Source organism: Cebus imitator, unplaced genomic scaffold (assembly GCF_001604975.1).
Source record: "Cebus imitator isolate Cc_AM_T3 unplaced genomic scaffold, Cebus_imitator-1.0 Scaffold318, whole genome shotgun sequence".
Taxonomy (NCBI): domain Eukaryota; kingdom Metazoa; phylum Chordata; class Mammalia; order Primates; family Cebidae; genus Cebus; species Cebus imitator.
In genome coordinates this window covers 120,169-146,824 of record NW_016107633.1, presented here as the reverse complement: position 1 = coordinate 146,824, position 26,656 = coordinate 120,169, and the positions used below count along the sequence as shown (strand labels likewise).

The 26,656-nt window shown below is 52.7% G+C and overlaps 3 protein-coding genes across 6 annotated transcripts in view; all 3 read left to right on the top strand.

Moving 5' to 3' along the window:
- RBM42 (RNA binding motif protein 42) overlaps window positions 1-10,199 on the top strand; it is a 12,413-nt gene extending 2,214 nt beyond the window's left edge. Inside the window, exons 1-10 of one of the 4 annotated variants that reach the window (XM_017504102.2) lie at window positions 1,642-1,925; window positions 2,170-2,314; window positions 3,890-3,974; window positions 4,066-4,140; window positions 5,665-5,730; window positions 5,806-5,981; window positions 6,421-6,753; window positions 6,990-7,107; window positions 9,671-9,865; window positions 9,955-10,199. In XM_017504102.2, the coding sequence (XP_017359591.1) occupies window positions 1,798-1,925; window positions 2,170-2,314; window positions 3,890-3,974; window positions 4,066-4,140; window positions 5,665-5,730; window positions 5,806-5,981; window positions 6,421-6,753; window positions 6,990-7,107; window positions 9,671-9,865; window positions 9,955-10,067 (1,434 nt within the window). In that variant the 5' untranslated portion in view covers window positions 1,642-1,797 and the 3' untranslated portion in view covers window positions 10,068-10,199. Of the gene's footprint in view, window positions 1-1,641; window positions 1,926-2,169; window positions 2,315-3,889; window positions 3,975-4,065; window positions 4,141-5,664; window positions 5,731-5,805; window positions 5,982-6,420; window positions 6,754-6,989; window positions 7,108-9,670; window positions 9,866-9,954 lie in introns of those variants that run through there. The other 3 variants (XM_017504105.1, XM_017504104.2, XM_017504103.2) reach the window with 3 other exon arrangements.
- A 4,636-nt stretch (window positions 10,200-14,835) lies between these two features.
- ETV2 (ETS variant transcription factor 2) lies at window positions 14,836-17,902 on the top strand. Its single transcript, XM_037729798.1, has 6 exons — window positions 14,836-15,562; window positions 15,647-15,699; window positions 15,906-16,047; window positions 16,276-16,761; window positions 17,287-17,399; window positions 17,683-17,902. Exons 1-6 carry the CDS (start codon window positions 15,268-15,270, stop codon window positions 17,881-17,883), a joined length of 1,290 nt encoding a protein of 429 aa, XP_037585726.1. The 5' UTR covers window positions 14,836-15,267; the 3' UTR covers window positions 17,884-17,902.
- A 3,628-nt stretch (window positions 17,903-21,530) lies between these two features.
- Window positions 21,531-26,656, top strand: part of LOC108286354 — a 14,730-nt gene continuing 9,604 nt past the window's right edge. Inside the window, exons 1-2 of the mRNA XM_017504109.2 lie at window positions 21,531-21,686; window positions 24,185-24,301. Of these exons, the coding sequence (XP_017359598.1) occupies window positions 24,196-24,301 (106 nt within the window). The 5' untranslated portion in view covers window positions 21,531-21,686; window positions 24,185-24,195. The remainder of the gene's footprint in view (window positions 21,687-24,184; window positions 24,302-26,656) is intronic.

Below are 26,656 nucleotides of genomic sequence, written 5' to 3'. Positions count from 1 at the left end.
AAAAAAAAAGAAAAAAATTAGCCAGGCCTAGTTGCACACGCCTGTAATCCCAGCTAGTCGGGAGGCTGAGGCAGGAGAATCGCTTGAACCTGGGAGGCAGAGGTTGCAGTGAGCTGAGATCACACCACTGCGCCCCAGCCTGGTCAACAGAGTGAAACTCCATCTCAAAATAAATAAATAAATAAAAGTATGTTAAGAAGGATGGAAGTTCCTTAGCACAGTCACAGAAGCCCTTTCTGAGGAAATCACATTTAAGCAAAGATACAAAGGAGACAGTGGAGGGAACCATGCAGATATCTGGGGGAAGAGCATTCCCAGCAGAGAACTACCAATGCAAAGGTCCTGAGGTGGCCAGCATGGTGGCTCACGCCTGTAATCCCAGCACTTTGGGAGGCTGAGACGGGTAGATCACAAGGTTATGAGATCGAGACAATCCTGGCCAACATGGTGAAATCCCATCTTGACTAAAAATACAAAAATTAGCTGGGCGTGGTGGCACTTGCTTGTATTCCCAGCTGCAAGGTGGCTAGGGCAGGAAAATCGCTTGAACCTGGGAGGCAGAGGTTGCAGTGAGCCAAGACTGCACCACTGCACTCCAGCCTGGCGACAGAGTGAGACTCCGTCTCAAAAAAAATTTTTTTTAAAAAAAAGACCCTGCCTTCTGCTGTGAGATTGAGAGCTGTTGAAAGATTTTGAGCAGAAAGATGATGTGGTCCAACTTCGAGGTTAACAGTGTAGCTCTGGATGTGTAAGAATAGACGGTAAGCCGGGCATGGTGGCTCACACCTGTAATCTCAACATTTTGGGAGGCTGAGGCAGGTGGATCACCTGAGGTCAGGAGTTCGAGATCAGCCTGGCCAACATAGTGAAACCCCTACTCTACTAAAAAATACAAAAATCAGCCGGGCGTGGTGGCACGTGCCTGTAATCTCAGCTACTCAGGAGGTTTAGGTAGGAAAATGGCTTGAACCCGGGAGGTGGAGGTTGCAGTGGGCCACAGTGGTGCCACTGCACTCCAGCCTGGGCAACAGAGTAAGACTCAATCTCAAAAAAAAAAAAAAGAGGGGTCAGCTGTGGCCCAAGAAAGGACAGGGACCAAGCCCACGCAGGTGCCCCTCTGTGTTGCACTAGTGTGGGCCTTGGCTCCCACCCTGAACATCTCGTCTCATCTTTAAATGTCTTCAGGTGTCCTCCGCCAGGAAGCCTGGGTCAGGCGCTTCCTCCTGGGCATCTCTAGTCTTCATGGGAACCACGGGTCGAGTGTCAGCCTACCCCAGGGTAGGAGCCCCCAGCCCTCAACCCCAGATCCCAGCTAGGCCTCCTAGCCTTGCCGAACCCTGAGGCTGACGCGGACTTCAGCGTCTTTTAAAACTTCCAGCGCGGACTTCGCGGTGGCACGGGAGGGGCCTCCGAACTTTCCTGCGTTCTCAAAGGTCCAGATTCCACATTGGGGACGGGACCAACTGACTTTACTTTGCTCTCATTAGCCTGTGTTCCTCCAGGAAGGCGGGACCGCCTATCTTCGCTGCGCTCTCATAGGCCCAGGTTCTTGTGCTTGTTTGTCCTTCTCTCACTCTGATTGGCCTATATTCCCCCTGAGGGTGTGGCCAACTCTCATTGGCCCTTCGCCGGGCGTATGACGTCATGTGCCAGCGCCCGTCGCTTTTGCTGTACGTCATCCTCGGGAGCCCACCCTGACGAAGGCGGAGAGTAGACAGCAGAACCGGCGGTGGCGGCGGCGGCGGCGGCGGCGGCTACGCTGAGACAGTAGTAGCGGCGACAGCGACGGCGGCAGCGATGGCTGGGGCGGGGCCAGCCCCGGGACTCCCAGGTGCAGGAGGACCCGTGGTCCCGGGCCCTGGCACTGGCATCCCGGGCAAGAGCGGCGAGGAACGCTTGAAGGAAATGGAGGCGGAGATGGCCCTGTAAGGCCCGCAACAGGGAGAGATAAAAGTCGTCCCAGAGCCAGAGCCAGAGCATCCGAATCCCGGAGCCTCCAGGCCTCGATTGGCCGGAGATACGGCTCTAACATGGGGAAATGGGAACTTCGGGATTGTGGGGACGGGGATAGGGGAGAGGTTGGCAGGAGTGAGGGTCCCCGCGCAATGTACCCAGAGTTCCAAAATTGGTACGAGATCCTGAGCTCTGGTGTCTGTTCTATTCCTCCAGGTTTGAGCAGGAAGTTCTAGGGGCTCCAGTACCCGGAATCCCAACTGCTGTGCCTGCAGTGCCCACGGTCCCCACGGTAGAAGCGATGCAGGTCCCAGCGGCTCCTGTGATTCGCCCAATTATTGCGACCAACACATACCAGCAGGTACGGTTGAGCTAAGGCATATAAGTCAGGGAACACAATACCTCGAACACAGTAGGTGTTTGTGTACAGAGAGCTGCTGAAGTTTTGGCTTTTTGATTAATTAGCATGACAAATTTTTTATGTGCCAGGCATTGAGAACACAGTAATGACTAAGACAGACATTTCTGCCCTTTGGGATTTTATATTCTAGAGCATGCTGTCCAGTAGAGCTTTCTGCAATAACGGAAATGTTCTGATGTATTTCAAATTTATATTTAATAGTTCCTTATTCCCAGTCACATTTCAAGTGCTCAATAGCCAACCATATATGAATAGTAGAGAAGGAGAGAGAAATTATTATGATGAAAATAGGCTGGACACGGCTGTAATCCTAGCATTTTGTGAGGCTAAGGCAGGAAGATCGCTGGAGGCCAGGAGTCAACCTGGGCAACACAGATCCTGTCTCAAAAAAAAAAGGGCAGAAAAATTAGCCAGGCCTGGTGGCACAAGCCTGTAATCAGAGCTACTAGGGAGGTTGAGGTAGGAGGATTGTTTGAGCCCAGGAGTTCAAGGCTGCAGTGAGCTATGATCATGCCACTGCACTCCAGCCTGGGTGACAGAGCAAGACCTAGTCTCTGCAAAAAATTAAAGTTAAAAAATGAAAATGAGCAAATGAAACTTGTTCATTCTGTCAACAAATAATTATCAGGTGCCTTTTATGCACCAGTCACCATTCTAGGCATTCAGCATATACAAAAGCCAAGTACAAAACAAAAATAATCACTGTATTTTTGGGGCCTGTAATCCCGGCACTTTGGGAGGCTGAGGTGGGTGGATTGCTTGAGGTCAGGAGTTGGAGACCAGCCTGGCCTACCTAGTGAAACACGGTTTCCGCTAAAAAAATACAAAAATTGGCCAGACCGGGTGGCTCACACCAGCACTTTGGGAGACTGAGATGGTTGGATCACAAGGTCAAGAGATCAAGATCATCCTGGCCAACATGGTGAAACCCCATCTTTACTAAAAACAAAAAAATTAGCTGGGTGTGGTGGCGCACACCTGTAGTCCCTGCTACTTGGGAAGCTGAGGCAGGAGAATTGCTTGAACCTTTGAGGCAGAGGTTGCAGTGAGCTGGGATTGTGCCACTGCACTCCAGCCTGGCAATAGAGCAAGACTCCATCTCAAAAAAAAATAAAGAAAAAAANCAAAAAAAAAAAAAAAAAAAAAATAGACTGTAAGGGATGAGGGCAGAATCCAGGAGATGGAGGAAGGGGCTTGTACAGTAATCTAGGCAGGCGCTGATGGTGGCTGGCATGGAGGTTGTGCATGGGAGATGGGGAGGACAAGCTGGACACAGTTTCAGTCAGTGCTAAGTGCTATAGGGAAGATGAAATAAGGTGGTAAGAGAAGCCGGGGCCGGGAGCCCTAGTGTAATCCCAAAAGCCTCCCTGAGAAGTGGCATTTTAGCCAAGACCTGAGATAGCCAGCTATATACAGAGCACTCAGCATGAAGCTCTTGGCCTCTTGGGGTGAGCTAGTCAACAGCAGATGGGGAGCGCTGAGTCAGGCCCCTAACCCTGACCTCTTCCCTGACAGGTCCAGCAGACTCTGGAGGCCCGGGCAGCCGCTGCAGCCACAGTAGTTCCTCCCATGGTGGGTGGCCCTCCTTTTGTGGGTCCTGGTAAGTAGAGTGGCAAGGTGAGGGGGTCGGGTGGTAAAAACGTGTGCCCAGGACTCTCCTCCCACCATCCTTGTCTCTCCCCTCCCAATAGTTGGCTTTGGCCCTGGAGATCGGAGTCACCTGGACAGTCCAGAGGCTCGAGAAGCCATGTTCCTGCGGCGAGCAGGTGAGTCTGGGGCTAGGGACCCCACATTTAATCAGGCACTCTTGTTTACATGACTTCAGCCTCTTGCCTAAATCCTCACTCAAATCTCCCTTTGCATTTCACCCCAACTTGATGTTGTCATCCTAAAGCACAAACTCGATCATGTCCTTCCTGATTATGTCAAGTCAACTTTGTTTCAACCTGACCATTGCAAACCAACCCTCCTGCTGTCAGTCCTATTCCCAAATTCCCACAGCACCTAACACCTTATAACAAGCTATACCATTGCTTATATAGTATGGCTATCATCTTTTGCTTTCTATGAAATATAAGCTCCATGAGGGGCAGAAGTCTCAGTATCTGCCGCATAGGAAGCATTGTGTACTGTCTGTTGATGGGATGGACAGACCGTCCAGACAAGCACCAGGCTCTTCCCCTGGCAGTCCTAGCTCCTTACAGAGAGATCCCAGCAGCCCGAACATTTCTGGAATGTGCCAGCCGTGCTTTTGTTGAGGTCCCTTCTCTCCCTGCTCACTGTCACCTGGCTATAATCTTCCAGCCATCTTCCCCCCAGGCCATTTTCCACTTTCCACCTTTTGTTCCTCAGGTTACCTTTACTCGCACTGTCAATTGTCAGTTTGTAGGACATTACTTCCTTATATGTATGAAAAGGATGCGTGTTCTTATTTGGATGTAAAATTCTGGTATAATCTCTATTAAACCAAACATGCTACTTATATTACCTAAATCCTGTTAATACTTTTTAATCTGATGATCCCTGAGAAGCTGTAATGTCTTTTACTTTTTAGTATGGTTTTGATTAAAATGCAAATCTGACTTCCCCTGCCCAGCTTCCAACCCTGCTGTGGCTCCCCATTGCCCTCAGGAGGATACCCATGGCTCAGCCAAGAATGCTGTGCTTGGGTGCCTGCTGGCCACGCAGCCCCTCTCACGACACTCTCTAATCCCCACTTCTTCTATTACAGTTACACTAAACTGAAAAGGGAAGAGGTTTTGCTTACAGGTGTTCTCCCTGCCAATAATATTCCCACTCACCCTTTGCCTAATGCTTCATTATCCTTCGGGTCTCAGCTCACAGGTCCCTTTCTCCAGGAAGCCCTCCCTAGGCCTGGCTGGGTCAGAGGGCTCCCCTGGGCTCCAGAGGCTCCCTGGGCTCCCATTTCTTAGCACTGATCCCTCTGCCTGGGCTTCCCTGCTTCCAGCCCTGGTCCCTGTGGGCTCTCCTTGTCTAGTGATGCCTCCATTCCCTCCTCTTCTGGACCAGGAGCTCCCTGAGGACCCTGGGCCTATTGGTGTGTCCCAGCATTGCCTGCCACAGGGCTGAGCCGGAGGAGCACCTCTGGTGAATTTTCATGGAATGAACCAGGGGAGAGGCCCCACATCTCCAGGAGGGTCCCCAGACTCTTCTTCAGGATTTCTTGGATCCTGAGACTGCACACACACACAAACACACACACGTGTGCACACCTTGCCCCAAGTGCCCCTGTCCCCCATGACACACACCCCCATCTCTCTCTCCCACAGCTGTGGCCCCCCAGAGGGCCCCTATCCTGCGTCCAGCCTTCGTCCCCCACGTGCTACAGAGAGCAGGTGAGGGGCCAGGGTCATCAGCCCTGCCACATAACTCCCCCCAGGCCCTGGAACTCCCCACTAACACCCTGACAGATTCCGCTCTCTCCTCTGCAGCAGCTGGCCCCCGCCCTATGGCCCTGCGGCCCCCTCACCAGGCCCTCGTGGGCCCCCCTCTGCCTGGTCCTCCTGGACCACCCATGATGCTGCCACCAATGGCTCGGGCTCCAGGGCCCCCACTAGGCTCCATGGCTGCGCTGAGGCCCCCTCTGGTGAGTGTGGAAAGGAAACTAATGGTCAGAGGTGTGGTGGGTGGGGACACCATCCATCCTGGCCCTATGGGCTGTGTCTGAGTTGGCCTCTCTCCTGGCTTTTTGTTTCTCTACCTTCTCGCTCTGCTTTTGTCTCTTTCTGCATCTGTCTTTCTGTGACAGAATCTCTATGTTCTCCCCTTTTGTGAAGGGAGTACAGAGAGAAACATGTGCTATTGGAGTATTTCTCATTTGATTGTTCCCGATGTTCTTGTCTGTGGCTGTCTCTCTCTGCCTGTGTTCCTCCCGCTCTGTGTTTGTCTGGTTGGAGACTCCTGTGCCTGGCCGTCTCTGGGCTGCTCTCAGGGCCCCAGGCACTTGCTTTGTTGGATGGAATGGGGATGAGAGTAAGGTCTGAGCTTGTGAGCCAGCCCTCGTCATGCTCTTCTCTTACCTACAGGAAGAGCCAGCAGCACCCCGAGAGCTGGGCCTAGGCCTGGGGCTAGGCCTGAAAGAAAAGGAAGAGGCAGTGGTGGCGGCAGCAGCTGGGCTGGAGGAGGCTAGTGCGGCTGTGGCTGTGGGGGCAGGAGGTGCCCCAGCTGGCCCCGCAGTCATTGGGCCCAGCCTGCCGCTGGCCCTGGCCATGCCACTGCCCGAGCCTGAGCCCCTGCCCCTCCCGCTGGAAGTCGTCCGAGGCCTCCTGCCCCCACTGCGCATTCCTGAACTCCTGTCCCTGCGTCCTCGGCCCCGGCCCCCTCGGCCAGAGCCACCCCCTGGTCTCATGGCCCTCGAGGTGAGCAGGGAGCCTAGCAGTGAGGGAATAGAGGAGATGGGGGGCAGACAGGGTCCCAGGAACTTCCATACCACAGACTAGGCAGTGGTAAGACCTGGGGGGAGGGAGGTGGACATGTGCGCCCCACATGCAGAAGCACATCCAGCCCTTACCACGGTGGCAGGGGGCCCAGGGGCCAAAAGACAGTGGGAGACCCCAATACCAAGCCCTTTGCACCCCTCCCCTCTCCTCTGCAGGTCCCAGAGCCCCTGGGTGAAGACAAGAAGAAGGGGAAGCCAGAGAAATTGAAACGCTGCATTCGCACAGCAGCGGGGAGCAGCTGGGAGGACCCCAGCCTGCTGGAGTGGGATGCAGGTAAGTGGCTGAAGCTCGAGGTCAGGCATGGGTCAGCCAAGGTCAGACCGGGCTGCTATCCGTGGCCTCAGGCCGGGAGGGTGAGCCCAGTAACTCCATCCATCTCAGTAGAGTGGGCGCTGTTGTTAGCCCACCTCGGGGAGGGGAGGCTGTGGCTCAGGGGCCTATTCCTTACCCAGCCATGGGCCGGAGCTTGGCGGGGGTAACTGGGACATGGGGCTTTGTAGTCCCTGTTTTACTTAGGAAGCACCTGGCTTCCTAAAGGTCAGAGAGCATTTTGTCTCCCAACTCTTAGGAAAAATTGTAAACACAGAATAGCACAGTAAACAGCCTTCTATCCACCACCTAGATTCTGCAATTAACATTTTGCTGTGTTGACTTTTTTCCTTTTTGTGTATGTAGATGGTTTGTCATTTGGAGCAAGTTGCAAGTGGCGTAATAACTTCACTTCTAAATACCTCAGTATTTATCTCCTAAGAAAAGAGATATTTTGGCCAGGCACAGTGGCTCATACCTGTAACCCCAGCACTTTTGGGAGGCCGAGGCAGGTGGATCACTTGAGGTCAGGAATTTGAGACCAGCCTAGACAACATGATGAAACCCAGTCTCTACTAAAAATACAAAAAAATTGGTTAGGCGCAGTGGCTCCCGCCTGTCATCCCAGCACTTTGGAGGCCAAGGCAGGCAGATCACTGAGATGGGAGTTTGAGACCAGCCTGACCAACATGGAGAAACTGCATCTCTACTAAAAGTACAAAATTAGCTGGGCATGGTGATACATGCCTATAGTCCCATCTACTCAGGAGGCTGAGGCAGGATAATCCCTTGAACCCGGGAGGTGGAGATTGCGGTGAGCCAAGATTGTGCCATTGCACTCCAGCCTGGGCAACAAGAACAAAACTCTGCCTCAAAAAAAATAACTAAATAAATAATAGCCAGGTGGTGTGGCAGGTGCCTGTCATCCCAGCTACTTGGGAGGCTGAGACAGGAGAAGCACCTGAACCCAGGAGGTGGAGTTTGCAGTGAGCCATGATCGCTACACTACACTCCAGCCTGTGCAATAGAGCAAGACTCCATCTCAAAAAAAGAAAGGAGATATTTTTTTCATATCGTACTACCGTTATCATCTCTAAGAAAATTAACTAATTCTGCAGTATCTTATATTCGGTTTATATGCGTATTTTTTTAGGCACCCTAAAACTCTGTTAGAGCTATTCATGTTTTTGTCCTGAATCAGGATGCATGCAATTTTATGTCCCTCGATTATATCTTAAGAACAGTCGCTTTCCTGCCTCTTTGTTTTGTATATGTTTTTGGAAGTGTCCAGGGCAGTTGTCGTGTACAAGGTCCCACCTTCTGAGTTTGTCCGGTTCTTTGCTCCTGGCGTGGCCTAACATGTGCTTAGAATGTCCCAAATCACCACGGAAGCCATGGGGCAGCCACAGCAATGGCTGAAGAAGGAGATGGACCCCCTCCTGCCTCACTGTTTGACTTCTGTCTTCTCTCCTTGGAACATCTACCTGGCCCAGAGAAAACACTAGCTTTGTGACCTTGGGCAAGTCACTTAGCCTTTTTTGTTTGTTTTTTGAGACAGTCTCACACTGTTGCCCAGGCTAGAGTACAGTGGTGCAATCTTGGCTCACAGCAACCTCCGCCTCCTGGGTTTAAGCAATTCTCCCACCTCAGCGTCCCGAGTAGCTGGGATTACAGGCACTCACCACCACACCCATCTAATTTTTCTATTTTTTTTTTTTTTTAGTAGAGATGAGGTTTCACCATGTTGGTCAGGCAGGTCTTAAACTCTTGACCTCAAGTGATTCCACCTGTCTTGGCCTCCCAAAGTGCTGGGATCACAGGCGTGAGCCACTGCGCTTGGCCCATTTAGCCTTTTAAGCCTCATCTTCCTCATCCCCAGCCTTGTGGGGACAGGGATTCATTGGGACGGAGCATGTTCAGCAGAGGCACAGGCCCAACCCAGAGGCAGCGTGAGAATGTCAGCTGGGTGCAGTTGTGGCAGAGGAGCTGGCAGTATGTCCAGGTCTCAAGGGGGATTTAGGGCGGGATCTACAGGGGAAGCAGGGCTGAGGAAAGATGAAGCCCGTGTTCCTGAGGTGCCATGATGGTCAGCCAGTGGGTGTCAGGGGACCGGGGGACACCAAGGCTCAGAGGAAAGGCCAGGGCTGGGGCAGAGTTAGCAGTGTTACCACGGGAATGAGTGAGGTGGTCCTGGGGTGGGGAGGGCAGTGCAATTCAAGGTTAAAACTAAGGACTCAAGCCAGGTGCTTCTTTTCCCAGCTCTGCCACTTCCTGCTTGTGTCACTTTGGGCAGTGACTTGACCTTTCTGTGCCTCAGTGTAAAAGCATCATTGGGAGTGCCAGAAATGGAAACCTCCCTCCAGGTGCTCAGCCGAGCTCCTGGCACAGGGTCAGTAGGTGTTGGCCATTATTACTAAGAGGTCTCTAAGCAGAGACTGGATGCCTCTGAAAAGGTGGGGTCATTCAGACAAGGTAGACATCGGGCAAGGCCTCTGCATCCTCTGACGTCATCCCCCGCCACCCCTAGATGACTTCCGGATCTTCTGTGGGGATCTGGGCAATGAGGTGAACGATGACATCTTGGCACGCGCCTTCAGCCGCTTCCCATCCTTCCTTAAGGCCAAGGTGATCCGTGACAAGCGCACAGGCAAGACCAAGGGCTACGGCTTCGTCAGCTTCAAGGACCCCAGTGACTACGTGCGCGCCATGCGTGAGATGAATGGTGGGTGAGGCTGCTCCTGGGGAAATTGGGTGCGGCAGGCATTGGCCTAAGCCTGACCCGAGCCTGCCTTGAACCCTCTGTCCCCACAGGGAAGTATGTGGGCTCACGCCCCATCAAGCTTCGCAAGAGCATGTGGAAGGACCGGAACCTGGACGTGGTCCGCAAGAAGCAGAAGGAAAAGAAGAAGCTGGGCCTGAGATAGGGTCTGTGGCTGGGCACCCGTTCCCACCTGGCCGGGCGCTAGCTCCTTCCTCAGTTCTCTTTGGAAACCCCCCAGCTATCCACCCACCCCCCCACCCCAAAACCAGTTTCAATAAATTTACGTTCATTTCCACCCCTGGCTGGGTGTGGAAGCACGCTGTGGGGAGCAGGGCTTGGCTTCCCCACACCTGGAAGTGGCAGGGAGCCTGGAGAGTTTACCCAGGCGGGCACCTCTGAGCCCTTCCTGCGCTCCCATTCCCTCTTCAAACCTCTTCCACACATGCTAAGTGCCGACTAGTCCAGAGGAGAAAATGGGGGCGGATGGCAAGGGTGAAAACAAGCTGAGGCCCAGACCTGTGTCCTGGCTACTTCCTATGTTCTCAGCACCAAGGTAGGGGATCTTCTAGGCCCCACCCTTCTGGAACTCACAGGCTTCTCGGCCCTCTTCCATCCAGCAGACTCTCACCGAGGGTCTGGACAGTTCTTGGGGACACGATGGTAACTGAAAGTCCTGGGCCCTCCACCCTTAGAGTTCAAGGTCCAGTGGCAGAAAATAGGCCCAGTGCCCTGACAGTGAGGGCCCAGAGTGGTCAGGGCAGGATGGGGGCGCCAGAGGGCTGACCTGTGGGTGAGGGGACCCTTCCTGAAGGAACTGGCCACCCCTAAGTCTCTTGTGGGGTTTTCCAGCTTCTCCACCCTGCTGTGCCAGCCAGTTCACTGCGCCGTGAGTCTCAGTGGACACCTCTGTATCTCACTGTCTCTGTGGTTGCCACTCCATTTCTTGTCCCTAAGCTTCTGTATCCCTGTCGGTCTCTGTTCTTTCCCTTGGAGCTGGAAAACGAAAGAGGAGAGACCCACAGAGACTTGGAATCTGTCCCCTTTTTCCCAGCTCCAAGCTGGCCTCTGCCTGTGTGAAGAGGTATCTGTGCAGGGCCTTGAATGCCAGGCTGTAGAGCTTAAACTTTGTCCTGAAGGGAGCAGCTAGCCCCAAAAAGCTGAGAAGATTCAAGCAGCAGCAAGGTCCTGGCAGCACAGATGTGCACTGTAGAAGGAGCCCTGCAGCCACCACTGTGGAATGAGGCTGGGGCAGGGAGCAGGCCAAAGGAGGGAGATGGCAGGGTTTGAGTATGGGGAGGAGAGAAGCGTCTCCTAGGGACACAGTCATCAGAACCCTCCATTAGGAGGGGCAGGTTGGGCAAGACTGGGGCATAAGTTGGATGGACAATACCAAGGCCTCTCAGGGACCGAGATCTCCCTGGAGAGGTGTCGAATTTCTCCTGTTCCTGTCTTCCTGCCTTACTGCCTCCTCTCTGACGTCACATTTTCCAGTCTGGTCAGAGGGTGAGGGCCTCCCTCCCTGGCAGGAAGTGCCCTTTAGCCCCCTGCCACCTGGGCCAGACCACCCAGCCCAGGATCCTCAAAGCCCCTTCCCCCCATCACTAGCCTTCCCTACCCTGATCCTGCTTCTGTTTCCCCACCTCCTGGGTTCAGGCATAGAGGCACGGGAGGAGACAGGAAGAGAGGATGACTCCAGAAAGGAGGCTTCCAAATGCATGTGATTGTCACTACCGAGTGGAAGCAGAACAGTGGGTACAGGTGGACGTGCAGAGTGGAGTAACAGGCACTGGAGACCCCGAAACTCGGGAGTGAGTGTGGGGGAGGCTGGACAATTGCCAGTTGGGTACATTGCTCATTATTTGGGTGCACTAAAGGCCCAGGCTTCAAGGTGACATATATCCAGTAAGGGATCTACTAGTACCCGCTCAATGTTTTTCTTTTCTTTTTTTTTTTTAAAGAGATGGGGTTCTACCATGTTAGCCAGCCTGGTCTCTAACTCCTGACCTTAGGTAATCCACCCACCTCAGCCTCCCAAAGTGCTGGGATTATAGGCGTGAACCACCTTACCCGGCCTTCTCTCTTTTTCTGAGACCGAGTTTTGCTCTGTTGCCAGGCCGGAGAGCAGTGGCATGATCTCGGTTCACTGCAACTTCTGCCTCCCAGGTTCAAGTGATTCACCTGCCTCAGCCTCCCAAGTAGCTGGGACTACAGGCCTGTGCCACCATGCCTGGCTAATTTTTTGTATTTTGGTAGAGACGGGGTTTCGCCATGTTGGCCAGGATGCCTCAGCCTCCCAAAATGCTGGGAGCCCACTTCCTTTTTTTTTTTTTTTTTTTTTTTTTTTTTTTTTTTTTTTTTTTTTTTTTTTTTTTTTTTTTTTTTTTTGTGTCTGTTTTTCTCTCTTTTTTTTTTTTTTTTTTTTTTTTTTAAATGTACACGAGTCTTCCTGAGGACAGGGAGAGACAGACAGAATGTAGCAGACAGACAGAGATGGAACCATAAGCAGGAGGCTCAGAGGCACAGAAATGAGAACCATCAGAGACTGTGCAGTGGGAAGGGAGATGGGGAGAAAACCAAGAGACAGATGGAGACAGACGAGGAGGTGAGATAGGAACACTCGAACACAGATGGGGAGGGACAGATGTCAGAAGAGACTGGGTGACAAAGCCTCACTGGAGTCAGGCCCATGGCAGAAGACCCAGCTCTAGAGATGCCAATCTGAAGAAAGGGCAGAGATACATGGAGAGACACAGATGAGAGGCCAGCTTCAAGGATGGGAGGCCAGGACTTCCTTTAGGCCCCCATGCTGGATGGATAGAGGGACCAGTGATCCCCCAGCTCTGTGGCTCACCCCACACTGCTTCCATTCCCAGTCCCACTCCCACCTCATGGGACCCTGATAAAGGGACTCCCTCGTGGAGCCCAGTTTACTTTCTGTAAAATGGAAGGAGGAGCAGTGCCCCCCACCAGAACAGCAAGTAGTTAATGATCAAGAAGCTGGGTGAGGCCGGGTGCGGTGGCTCAAGCCTGTAATCCCAGCACTTTGGGAGGCCGAGGCGGGTGGATCACGAAGTCAAGCGATCGAGACCATCCTGGTCAACACGGTGAAACCCCGTCTCTACTAAAAATACAAAAAATTAGCTGGGCATGGTGGCACGTGCCTGTAATCCCAGCTACTCAGGAGGCTGAGGCAGGAGAATTGCCTGAACCCAGGAGGCGGAGGTTGCGGTGAGCCGAGATCGCGCCATTGCACTCCAGCCTGGGTAACAAGAGTGAAACTCCGTCTCAAAAAAAAAAAAAAAAAAGAAGCTGGGTGAAGATTGGAAGACGCCCATATGCAAGAGTTACTTTTAATGGTAAATATTATATACTTATTAAAGTAGAGCAGAATGGGCTGGGCGCAATGGCTCATGCTTATAATTTCAGCACTTAGGGAAGCTAAGGCAAGTGGATAGCCTGAGGCTAGGAGTTTGAGACCAGCCTGGCCAACATGGCAAAACCCCATATCTACTAAAAATACAAAAATTAGGCCAGGTATCATGGCTCACGCCTGTAATCCCAGCACTTTGGGAGGCCAAGGCGGGTGGATTACCTGAGATCAGGAGCTCAAGACCAGCCTGGCCAAGATGGTGAAACCCCGTCTCTACTAAAAATACAAAAAATTAGCTGGATGTGGTGGCTTATGCCTGTAATCCCAGCTACTCTAAAGGCTAAGGCGGAAGAATCGCTTGAACCCTGGAGGCTGAGGTTGCAGTGAGCCAAGATCGCGCCACTGAACTTCAGCCTGAGCAACAGAGAGATTCCCTCTCAACACACACACACAGAGAAAACAAAAATTAGCTGGGCATGGTGGTAGACACATGTAATTCCAGCTACTTGGGAGGCTGAGGCAGGAAAATCACTTGAGCCTGAGAGGCAGATGTTGCAGTGAGCCAAGATTGTGCCACTGCACCCCAGCCTGGGTGACAAAGTGAAACTCTGTCTCTTAAAAAAAAATACAGCAGGATGGGCACAGTCTGAAGCCAAGTTACCTGGGTTAAGGGTTGCAGAGTTAGCAAATAAAAATATAGGATACCCAGTTATTTAATTTTACATAAACAATTTTTTTTTTTTTGAGACAGAGTTTTGTTCTTGTTGCCCAGGCTGGAGTGCAATGTGTCAATCTTGGCTCACCGCAACCTTCACCTCCCGGGTTCAAGCGATTCTCCTGCCTCAGCCTCCCAAGTAGATTAGCCACCACCACACCTGGCTAATTTTTTGTATTTTTAGTAGAGACAGGGTTTCACCATGTTAGCCAGGTTGGTCTCGAACTCCTGATGTCAGGTGATCCACCTGCCTTGGCCTCCCAAAGTTTTGGGATTACAGGCATAAACCACAGCACCCAACTGCAAGTTACAGCCATTATAACATTTCATCTCTGAGTTCATTTCCTAACGATATCTTTCATCCTGAATACCATTATCACATCTAAGAACATAATTCTATGATATTTCATATTCAGTTCATACTCCAATTTGCCCAATTGCCCCAAACTATTACAGCACAGAAGGACACGGGGTCTAGAGAAGAAGGGCAGTGGAAAGATGCCTGCCTTCATTTGCCCCATAGGATTCAATGAAGGCACATGGCATAGTTGGTGTCACACAATGAACCCTCATTTGATGTTGGCTGTTATTGCTACTATTGTTATTGTTGAAATTGTTGATGTCAATATTGCTATGATTGGCACTCCTGAGAAGCAGCCCCTACTCGGCCTGGTGGGAGATTGGGTCCGCCTTCACTCCCACTCCACCCCCGGCAGTCACTCTGCCGATTGTGACGTCAGCTGATGCTGGGGGGCGTGGGGGGATCTGGCCGGAAATCCCTCTTCCTGTTGTAGATAAGCCCAGCTCAGCCCAGATGACCCCAGACTCTCCTCCCTCACTCCCCCATGTCGCAGGATCAAGACCCCGAGGCAGAGAACCTGTTCACCAAGCCCCCCGCCCCGCCCCTATCGCCCTGTAAACATCTCCCAGCTCCCGCCCTCTCTCACCTAGCCCGCTGTTCCCCAAGTCCCCGTCCAAGCCCACGCCACCCCTGCAGTAAGGCAGCCCCAGAGGCCAGCGCCCATCCTCGAGGCAGGGGTCGCGGCTCGGCCTCGGCCCCGCCTCCGCCCTTGCAACTTGAGCCTAGCTGCGACCCCTGCTCTGACGTCTCGGAAAATTCCCCCTTGCCCAGGCCCTTGGGGGAGGGGGTGCATGATATGAAATGGGGCTGAGACCCCCGGCTAGGGGCAGAGGAACCCGCCAGAGGTGAGCCATGAACTGAGGACTGGATGCCTGGGTGTCTGGGTTAGGAAGGACCTGGGGGACTAGACTCCCAAGATGCCGGGGGCCTGGACTCCTGGATCTGAGAGACTGAGAGGGCTGTGGTCCCTCACTCCCGGGACCAAGATTCTAGGCTCCTGGGGAAGGAGGGAGCGGAGGCCTGGACTCCTGGCTCTGAGGGAAGCCAGGGCTGGGGCCCAGACTCCAGAGCCTCCAAGTGTCACCAGCTCACCCATTGCCATGTGGACTTTTCCTAACCCAGAACATTCAGAAGGAGCATCCATGGACCTGTGGAACTGGGATGAGGCATCCCCCCAGGAAGTGCCTCCGGGGAACAAGCTGGCAGGGCTGGGTAGGCTGCCGGGGCTGCCACAACGTGTGTGGGGAGGGTGCCCAGGTGGGGCCTCTGCTGACCCTAACCCCTTATCGCCTGCAGAAGGAGCCGAATTCGGCTTCTATGTCTCTGATCTGGCGCTCCAGATCAGAGCTGTAAAGGTGGCTGCGGGCTGGGACTCCTGAGTGCTGGGAAAGAAGCAGGAGGCTGGGCTCCTAGGGCAAACGGAGGAGGGGGGCGTGCCTAGGCTCCTGGGGCTGGGTGGGGAAGGGCTGCGTGCTTGACCTCCTGAGGGTGGAGAAGGGGGCGCGAGATGCTGAAATAAGGGCTGGGGGGGTCATAACTCCCAGTCCCTGACAAGCAGACTAGAGGGTGGGTAGTTAGGGGTCTCTGTCATTGCTCACGCTCCTCCCTATACTCAGGTACGAGCTCATCCCTGGCAGGCTTCCCACAACTGGACTGGGGATCCGCGTTACTGTACCCAGAAGTTCCATGGGGGGCGGGTGAGTGTGGGGAAAGGCGGTGGGAGGAGGGGACTGGGGTTCCGAGGCACCGGGGCTGGAGGTGTAGACTCTTGATCTTTGAGGACTGAGAACACCTGAGCCCTCAAGGTGGCATGGCATGGATCCGGGACGGCCGGGCCCCAAGTGCCAGGGCTGAGAGCTTAGGACCGTAGAATTTTTTAGGGGACACCTGGGCCCCCCTCACTCGGGGTCCGTTACTCCTCACAGAACCCGACCCTCAGGCTCTTCCATGGTCGGGGAACTGGACAGACGAGGCGTGCACAGCGTGGGACTCTTGGAGCTGCTACTCTCAGACCCTGGGCCCCGCCCCTCCCGGCCCGGGCCCCGCCCCCGCCCCCGCCGCCTGCTCTGAAGGCGCCGCGGGTCAGAACTGTGTCCCCACGGCGGGAGGGGCCACCTCGTGGTCGCGCGCCCAGGCCACCGGGAGTACCCCCAGCTGGGACTGTTCTGTGGGCCCCGACGGCATCACCTACTGGGGCAGTGACCTCGGCGGGGAGCCGCGCACGGACTGTACCATTTCGTGGGGCGGGCCCGCGGGCCCGGACTGTACCACCTCCTGGAACCCGGGGCTGCGTGCGGATGGCACCACTTCTTTGAAGGGGTACCAGAGCTCAGCTCTCACCGCTTCTTCCGAACCGAGCCCGCAGTCGGATCGTGCCAGTTTGGCTCGTTGCTCCAAAACTAACCACCGAGGTGAGACGCCGCGAAGACGGTGGAGATGGCGAGGCTGGAGCCTTGAGCGGGGACCAAGGCACCTAAGGGGGCGGGGCCCGGGAAACTGACAGCGGGGGGGCGGGGCTTAGGGATAGATACTGGAGGGAGGAGGGGCCTGTGGGCCGCAGTCCCAGATCCTTGGGGAGGAGAGGACTAAGACAGCCTTCGAGGTCTTGTTAAGAGAGACTTATAGTCTTTTAGGGACCAAGGGGATGAGGACGCACGCTCCTGGATTATATAAAACGAAAGTGATGAAGGCCCAGACTCTGGGTCTCCAAGATGGGGAAGCCAAACTCCTAAATCTCTGACTGGGGCCCTGGACGCCTAAGTCCCCAAGGCTGACTGTTGGGTCTCCTATATAGAGGGATCTGAACTCGTGGATCCCAGAGAAGGGGGAATCTGGACTCCTGTGTCCCGAGTTGGGAGGACCCGGACCTCTAGATATTTAAAGGGGTGTGATCTAGGGCCGGGAAGACTGAGTGTGCCCCTCCCTTCACCTCGCAGGTCCCATTCAGCTGTGGCAGTTCCTCCTGGAGCTGCTCCACGACGGGGCGCGTAGCAGCTGCATCCGTTGGACAGGCAACAGCCGCGAGTTCCAGCTGTGCGACCCCAAAGAGGTGGGGCAGCTCTCCTGCCCAGCCAAGTCCTGCCCCGTCTCCTCTAGTTCAATTTAGCCCCCCCCAAGGGCTAGGTTCAATTGCCTAGACCTTGGCCCCGCCCCTCCCCGGCCCACTCGGTGGCCCGCCCAGCCCTTCTCAAACCCAGTCTCCCGCCTGGACTCTCGCCACTACCAACCCAGTTTCCACCAGTCGGCGGGGCCTCCCCCAGGTCTGCACTGCCCGCCGTCCCCAGGCCCGCCCCGCCCCTTCCCTCCCCTACCGAGCCCGGCCTCTGTCCTAGGTGGCTCGGCTGTGGGGCGAGCGCAAGAGAAAGCCTGGCATGAATTACGAGAAGCTGAGCCGAGGCCTGCGCTACTACTACCGTCGCGACATCGTGCGCAAGAGCGGGGGGCGCAAGTACACGTACCGCTTCGGGGGCCGAGTGCCCAGCCTAGCCTATCCGGACTGTGCAGGGGGCGGACAGAGAGCAGAGACCCAATAAAAATTCCCGATCAAACCTCGTCGCGCGTGCTCGTCTGATGCGTTCTTCCCCGCTGACACTGACTACACCCGCTAGGGAGCCTAAGTGTGCAGCTCCACATGTTGGAATCTGGCCTCCCCACGTCGGAGACCCAAGCGCCTAGGCCTTCATTTCTTTCCTCTCACATAATCCAGGAGCCTGGATCCTTGCTCCCTAAAAGACTGCAGTGTCTTAGTCCTCTCCTCTCCGAAGACTCTACAGTGCGGGCCACCAGTCCCAAGTCTCTTAAGCCCCTAGGTGCCTAAGCCCAGCTCCTCGCTGTCAGTTTCCAGGGCCCCGCCCCCTTAGGCCCCGCCTCTCGACTCCGCCTTCACTCCCTCCTCAGTCTTCGCAGACCTTAGTTTTGGGGTAAGGAACCACCTGCCTCCAGTGCTGGGCAATGACCAAAGGAGACCCAGACCTTTAGGGAGCCTGCCATGTGCCCGCCCTGTGACGGGAAAGGCAAAGAAACTAAATCCAAAGCCCATAGGGCCTACTGTGTGCCTGCCCTGTGTCGGAACTTGTAGAGGAATCAGGCCCATGAAAATATATCTGTCTGTTATGTCCTCTTGAAGAGAAGACTCAGACTCCGAAAACGGCTTACTCTGTGTCCTCCCAGGGCTAGGGTTGGTCAAGGAATTAAATCTAGTGCTTGCACCCCAATACCACCCACTCTTTTCCCCACTCCAAGCCTGAGGACACAGAACTCAGCCCTACATTCTAAAGACAGCCTATGCCATTCTGAGAGTCATTGAGTCCCTAAAGACAGACTGCTATGTGGTCATCCTGTGGGCGATGCTGGGGATACAGAGGGACCAAGACAGCCCCAGACCCTCCCCTCAGGGAGCTCACAGTCGGGTGGGAAGACACACCGATCACCAGAGTGTTTTGAGCTGGGATGAGAAGACTCCAGGGGATTGAAGGAGGCCACAAGGAAGGACCTGGCCTAGCCCAGGAGGAGAAAGGTGCAGGAGACTTCCTGGAGGAGACAGCTGATTTGAGAAGTCACGTAGGCAAAGAATGTTTTAGGCAGAAGGAACAAGAGCAAAGGCCCAGAGGTGGACAATCTCACACCACTGCTAAAAACTATCAATGTGGGCCAGGCATAGTGGCTCACACCTGTAATCTTGGCACTTTGGTAGGCTGAAGCAGGAGAATGGCTTGAGGCCAGGAGTTCCAGACCAGCCTGAGCAACATAGGGAGACCCCCATCTCTGTTAATAAATAAATAAATAAATAAATAAATAAATAAATAAATAAATGTGGCTACATCAGCAACAGGGACCAATTCATAAAGGATCTGTGGGCCCGTGATGAGGAGCCTGGACTTTGTCTCCAGGGCTCCTGGGGACCCATCCAGGGTTTTGTTTGTTTTTTGAGACAGTCTCACTCACGCCTGTAATCCCAGCACTTTGGGAAGCCGAGGCAGGTGGATCACCTGAGGTCCGAAGTTCAAGACTAGCCTGACCAACATCGAGAAACCCTGTCTCTACTAAAAATACAAAATTAGCCGGGCATGGTGGTGCATGCCTGTAATCCCAGCTACTTGAACTCGGGAGGTGAAGGTTGCGGTGAGCCGAGATCGCACCACTGCAATACAGCCTGGGCAACAAGAGCAAAACTCCATCCCCACCCCTCTAAAAAAGAAAAAAAAGGGCCAAATTGGCCAGGCACGGTAGCTCACGCCTGTAATTCCAGCACTTTGGGAGGCTGAGGCGGGCACATCACCTGAGATTAGGAGCTCAAGACCAGCCTGGCTGGGTGCAGTGGTTCACGCCTGTAATCACAGCACTTTGGGAGGCCGAGGCGGGCGGATCACCTGAGCTCAGGTGTTCAAGACCAGCCTGCCCAACATGGAAAATCTCTGTCTCTACTAAAAATACAAAACTTAGGTGGGTGTGGTGGTGCATGCCTATAATCCCAGTTACTGGGGACGCCGAGGCAGGAGAATCATTTGAACCTGGGAGGTGGAGGTTGCAGTGAGCCGAGATTGTGCCACTGCATTCCAGTCTGGGCGACAGAGCGAGATTCAGTCCAAAAAAAGAAAGAAAGAAAGAAAATAAAGGAAAGAAGAGAAAGAAGAAAGAAAGGAAGGAAGAAAGAAAGAAAAAGAAAGAAAGAAAAAAGAAAGAAGAAAAAGAAAGAAAAAAGAAAGAAAGAAAGAAGAAAGAAAGAAAGAAAAGAAAGAAAGAAAGAGAGAGAGAGAGGCAGGCTAAATTGTGTAGATCATTTATGAGGACATTGGCTTTAGACTAAGAGTCAGACCAGTATTCCTCTGGTGGGGTGGGCATATTGCTGAAGGCAGCTGGAAGCCAGGAGGCCAGGGAGTGTGCTACTGCAATAGTCCAGTCTGAAGGTGATGGTGGCCTGAACCAAATGGGCTAGAGGAAGATTATGGATATACTTGCAGGAAAAACCAACAGGATTTCTAGTTCAGCTATCGGGTATGAGAGAAGGATCAGAGACAAGGACTATTCTGTGGCAGCAGCAGAGTTAGTCATTTTCCCAAAGGGAACCATTTCTGCCAGGCCCTTCGTAGATCCAAGCTTTTTTTTTTTTTTTTCTTTGAGACAGGCTGGGGATTTCCAGCTGTCTGGAATCCCCTCCCACATAGTGGGAGCTCTCTTTCCCCTCCTGGATTTCCCTTCCACACTCTTCATGGAAGTTTTCTCTCTTCTTTTTTCTCTTTTCTCTGCCTGAATAAAATCACCTTTCTGCAACAACACCAATAAAAAAAGAGACAGGCTGGTCAGGAGTTCGAGACCAGCTGGACCCACGTGGTGAAACCCCGTCTAAAAAATACAAAACTTAGCCGAGCGTGGTGGTGGGCAGCTGTAGTCCCAGCTATTCGGGAGGCTGAGGTGGGAGAATCGCTTGAACCCGGGAGGCGGAGGTTGCAGTGAGCCGAGATCGCACCACTGCCCTCCAGCCTGGGCCACAGAGGAAGATCCTGTCCATAAAAAAACTTTTTTTTTTTTTTTTTTTTTTTTTTGAGACAGAGTTTCGCTCTTGTTACCCAGGCTGGAGTGCAATGGCACGATCTCGGCTCACCGCAACCTCCGCCTCCTGGGTTCAGGCAATTCTCCTGCCTCAGCCTCCTGAGTAGCTGGGATGACAGGCACGCACCACCATGCCCAGCTAATTTTTTGTAGTTTTAGTAGAGACAGGGTTTCACTATGTTGACTAGGATGGTCTCGATCTATTGACCTCGTGATCCACCCGCCTCTGCCTCCCAAAGTGCTGGGATTACAGGCTTGAGCCACCGCGCCCGGCCAATAAAAAACTTTTTAAAAGAAAAGAATTCCGAGTCACGGCACCATAAAAAAAAAAGAAAGAAAAGAAATTTTTTAAAAAGAAATACCTGACATAGAAAAAGCGTTCAATAAATATTTCTTGCATGAATTAAAGTACTTTTGCTGAGACATTTTTCCCCACACCGACCCTCCAGCCAGTCCCTGGATCTGTGACGCATTCTTCGAGTGAAGACCCGGAGGTGACAAAACCCGGTAACCACAGGCGCCCGAGCCCCCGCCGCGCAAGCTCACGATTGGGCCAGGAGTGATGATAAACAAGCATTCAGCCCAATAGAAAGTCGTAGTTCTCTTGCTGGGCGTGACCTGAATGGCGACGTTGGCCGCCTCCTGGGCTGGAGCTCTACCCGCCCGGAAGACTCCCCTAGACCCCACCTCACTCTGCTTCCGGCTAGCTTTAGTTCCGGTTCCTGTCCGACTCGAGTCTTTGCAGAGGGTCACATTGAGCTGCAAGGTGCATCGGGGGTGCCTTTAGGTGAGTGTGAAGGGTTCTGGAACCTGGAACCCCAGCCTAACGGGCTGAGAATCTGGACCTCAGCTTCCCCGAGAACGGGTTGAGGCTTCCGGCTGGCGGCGTCCAGCCTCCTTGGGCCCCGGGACCCTGTTGTTCTGTTCGTCGTAAGAGCTAACAATGATGTAACAGGAGTTCTTCCTTGATGCGAGGCAACATCCCAAACAACTTAAATTAATTCATTTAACTCTCCCACCAGAGAGTTCTATGAGATAGGCCTGGGATCATCCCCTTTTGACAGTAAACAGGTTCGGAGATACCAAGGGACCTAGCCGAGCCTACACAGCGACCAGGATTTGGGCCAGGAGTTTGTCCTCCAGGGCTCTTCATCGCTAATTCACAGGCGTGGCCTCCCGCGGCTTGCCTGGGCTGCAGCCTGGCTCCCTGGTGTCCTGTCCATCCTCCCTTTTGGACGTGGGAGGGGCCGCAGCGTCACCTCCGAAGCACCCTCATCCTCAGATACCGGGTCGAGATATCGCCGGTAACCATCGTTCTGACTGCATCTGTGCCCCAGCGGCTGGTGTTTTACACCCCACCTCCCCACCGAAAGACCGTTTTAGTGCTCCAGACCCCCACCACCACTTTGCATCGCTTGAATTTGACACTGCTCTACAAGTCTCTGTATAGCCCCACGACTCCTAGGGATTCCCTCGAATATAGACACTTTCTCTCAGGTTCCCGACGAACATTATGTGTCACTTCTTCAGACATTAAAGATTTTTAACCCTGGGTCCGCAGAGCTGGGAGAATTCCAGGAATGCTAGTGTTTGAATTGGGGTGAGTGGGTGGAATTACATCTGTGTGTTAACCTTTTGAGGCAACAGCCTCGGTAGTACTAGCAGCAGCTGTGATTTTGTTAGCAATCAAAACCATAGACAGGTTTTTCTCCTTTTTTGAGGTGGTCTCTGTGTACCCAGGCTGTCATGCAGCGGAGAAATCTTGGCTCACCATAACCTCTGCTTCCCCGCGCAAACGATCCTACCTCAGTAGCTGGGACCAGAGGCATGCGCCACCACACCTGGCTAATTTTAATATTTTTTTTGTAGAGATGGGGTTTCACCATTCCCAGGCTGGTCTCGAACGCCTGTGCTCAAGTGACCCTCCTACCTCAGCGTCCCAAAGTACTGGGATTACAGGTGTGAACCACAGTGCCCCACCCAAAATCACAGATATTCTTATATCACATTATAACTGCAGATGTCACAAAAGACTATATCCACTCATTACTTGAGTGAGGTTGCAGGGAGTCTCGCTCTGTCACCCAGACTGGAGTGCAGTGGTGTGATCTCTGCTCACTGCAACCTCCGCCTCCTGGGTTCAAGGATTTTCCTGCCTCAGCCTCCCAAATAGCTGGGATTACAGGCACCCACCACCATGCCTGGCTAATTTTTGTATTTTTAGTAGAGACAGGATTTCACCATGTTGGCCAGGCTGGTCTTGAACTCTTGACCTTAGGTGATCCACCTGGCTTGGCCTCCCAAAGTGTTAGGATTATAGGTGTGAGCCACTGCACCTGGCCAAAATTGTATTTCTTAATGAATCCTCAGCTGGATATAACTGGTTTTCTTTGTGATACTATTCAGGTTTTTTTTATTTCTTCATGTATTCATGGAACCTATGCAGTGTTTTAATACATTTAAACATATTCAGGCCAGGTTTGGTGGCTCGCGCCTGTAATCCCAGCACTTTGGGAGGCCAAGGTGGGTGGATCATCTGAAGTCAGAAGTTCGAGACCAGTCTGACCAACATGGTGAAACCTCGTCTCTACTCAGAATACAAAAAAATTAGCTGGGTGTGGTGGCAGGCACCTGTAATCTCAGCTATTCAGGAGGCTGAGGCAACAGAATTGCTTGAACCTGGGAGGCAAAGGTTGCAGTCAGCCTAGATCGCACCACTGCACTCCAGCCTGGGCAACAGAGCAAGGGTCTGTCTCAAAAAATGAAAAAACATATTCAGTGAGAGGTTTATGGGATTTGTCAGACCACTGAGGAGTCTGTGGCACCAAAAAGATTAATAACCTTTGCAGTGTAGATTATGCCAACAATGGAGGTAGCCCACCATTTATTTTTATGCCAGATAACCTTAGGAAGTCACTTAGGCACCCTGTTCCTTCCTCGTCTGGGCAGTGGTGATAGTAATAGTTCCTATTTTCCTACCTTTTAGAGTGGCTGTAGGAGTCAAGTGCGTACAACAGCACCTGGCATGTAGTAAGCATTCAGTGAGTGGTAGCTCATGTTATTTGGGAACCAGGCTTGATTTTGCTGAGGATTTGCACCCCAATGCTGCCGTGACTTCCACACTCAGATGTGTGGAGCGCCCTGCCCCTCATCTTTGAGTGCATGTTGAGAGGCAGGAACTTGTTCACACCCCCCACCATTCTTCTGTGCCTCCTCTCTTCCATTGACCCTGGGTAGTCTGGCTTGCTCGGGGCCCCTGCCAACACCCGCTCCTTTCACCTCCAGGATTCAGCACCATGGCGGAAGAGATGAAGTCCAAACTCAAGAACTACAAGACTGCCCCTTTTGACAGCCGCTTTCCCAACCAGAACCAGACCAGGAACTGCTGGCAGAACTACCTGGGTAAGCAGGACCTTTCCCTGGCCCCACACCTCTAGTCACTCACCTCTTGCCCCTTCCTAGAGGACCCATCCACCCCGGCCTCCTCCCTTTTCTTCTGGACATCCTTCCTCTGGAGGGCCCATGCTTCTTATCACTTGCTGTTCAGGTCCAGGCTTGGGTTACAAACTTTGGTTCCTGCAATGATTTTTTTTTAATTTTAATTTATTATTATTATTATTATGGTTTTGTTTTTGTGGTCGCCCCCCCCAAGAGATGGGATCTCACTCTGTCACCTAGGCTGGAGTGCAATGGCACAATCATAGCTCACTGCAGCCTCAGTCTCCTGGGCTTAAGAGGTTGTCCTGCCTCAGCCTCTCAAGTAGCTGGGACCACAGACCCACACTACTGCGTTTGGCTAATTTTTTTTTGTAGAGAAGAGGTCTCATTTTGTTGCCCAGGCTGGTCTCAAACTCTTGGCTTCAAGCGATCTTCCTGCCTCAGCTTCCCAAAGTGTTGGGATTACAAGTGTGAGCCACTGTGCCTGGCCCCTACAATGATTTTTTTTTTTTAATGTGTATGTGTGTGCGTAATGTAACATGTACAGAAAGTACATAAAAAGCATGTACAGCTGAATAATTCCAGAGGGAACCCCTTGTGCAACCATAACCTGGGTAGAAAAGTAGACATTACCCACACTCTCCTCTGCTCTCCCTTGCCTTCCTTATGCCCTCTCTGGAACACAACACCATGCACTCCCCAATAGAGAAGCAACTCTACTAAGTAGGGGTGATCACATCTTTGTTTTTGTTTTGGTTTTTTTGAGACAGAGTTTTTTGCTCTTGTTGCCCAGGCTGGAGTGCAATGGCACAATCTCGGCCCACTGCAACCTCCGCCTCCTGAGTTCAAGCGATTCTCCTGCCTCAGCCTCCCGAGTAGCTGGAATGATTACAGGCGCCCACTACCACGCCCAGCTAATTTTTTATATTTTTAGTAGAGACGGGGTTTTACCATCTTGGCTAGGCTGGTCTTGAACTTCTGACCTCGTGATCCACTGTCTTGGCCTCCCAAAGTGCTGGGATTACAGGTGTGAGCCACCGCACCTGGCCTCACATCTTTGTTTTTTACCCCCATGTTTATTATTTTATTTTACTTTATTTTATGCTTTCTTTTATTTGTGTTATGTTGTTATGTTATTGATGTAGTTTTGTTCTTGTCATCTAGGCTGGAGGCTGGAGTGCAGTGGCACTATCTCAACTCACTGCAGCCTCCGCCTCCCGGGTTCAAGCGATTCTCCTGCCTCAGCCTCCCAAGTAGCTGGGATTACAGGCATGTGCCACCACACCTAGCTAATTTTGTATTTTGTAGTAGAGGCAGGTTTTTCCATATTGGTCAGGGTGGTCTCAAACTCCTGACTTCCAGTGATCTGCTTGCCTCAGCCTCCCAAAGTGCTGGGATTACAGGCGTGAACCAGCTCACCCGGCCTAGATTGTCTACCAGATGATTGGCCTGGCGCAGTGGCACATGCCTGTAATCCCAGCACTTTGGGAGGCCGAGGCGGGCGGATCACTGGAGGTCAGGAGTTCAAGACCTGGCCAATGCGGTGAAACCCAGTCTCTACTAAAAATACAAGACAAATCAGCCAGATCTGGAGTGGACACCTGTAGTCCCAGCTACTTGGGAGGCTGAGGCAGGAGAATCGCTTGAACCTGGGAGGCGGAGGTTGCAGTGAGCCAAAATCGCGACATTGCACTCCAGCCTGGGCAACGGGAGCAAAACTCCGTCTCAAAAAAAAAAACAACAGATGGTTCCCTTTCTGCCTTCATTCTTAGGACTCAGCATTCCGGCATCAAGATTATCTTCCCCACTTCTCTTGTCTTGTTTCTGGATTTCCACAGTCCCCACACATGCCACTCATCTTTCCCCATCATTCCTGGTGCCAGAAATAAACAGCAGTTCTCTGGAGGGGGTTGCAATATCAGTTTAGTAAGATGTCTAGCCCTTGTTCTTACACTTGTAAAATATGTTTCCTGTCTGCGTGTTATTATAATGTCTGCATAACTGATCATGAAGTAAAAAGTATTTCTCAGCCGGGCGCGGTGGCTCACACCTATAATCTCAGCACTTTGGGAGGCTGAGGCAGGTGGATCACAAGGTCAAGAGATCGAGACCATCCTGGTCAACATGGTGAAACCCCGTCTCTACTAAAAATACAAAAAAATTAGCTGGACATAGTGGCGCATGCCTGTAGTCCCAGCTACTCGGGAGGCTGAGGCAGAAGAATTGCTTGAACTTGGGAGGCGGAGGTTGCAGTGAGCCAAGATCGCACCATTGCACTCCAGCCTGGGTAACAAGAGTGAAACTCCGTCTCAAAAAAAA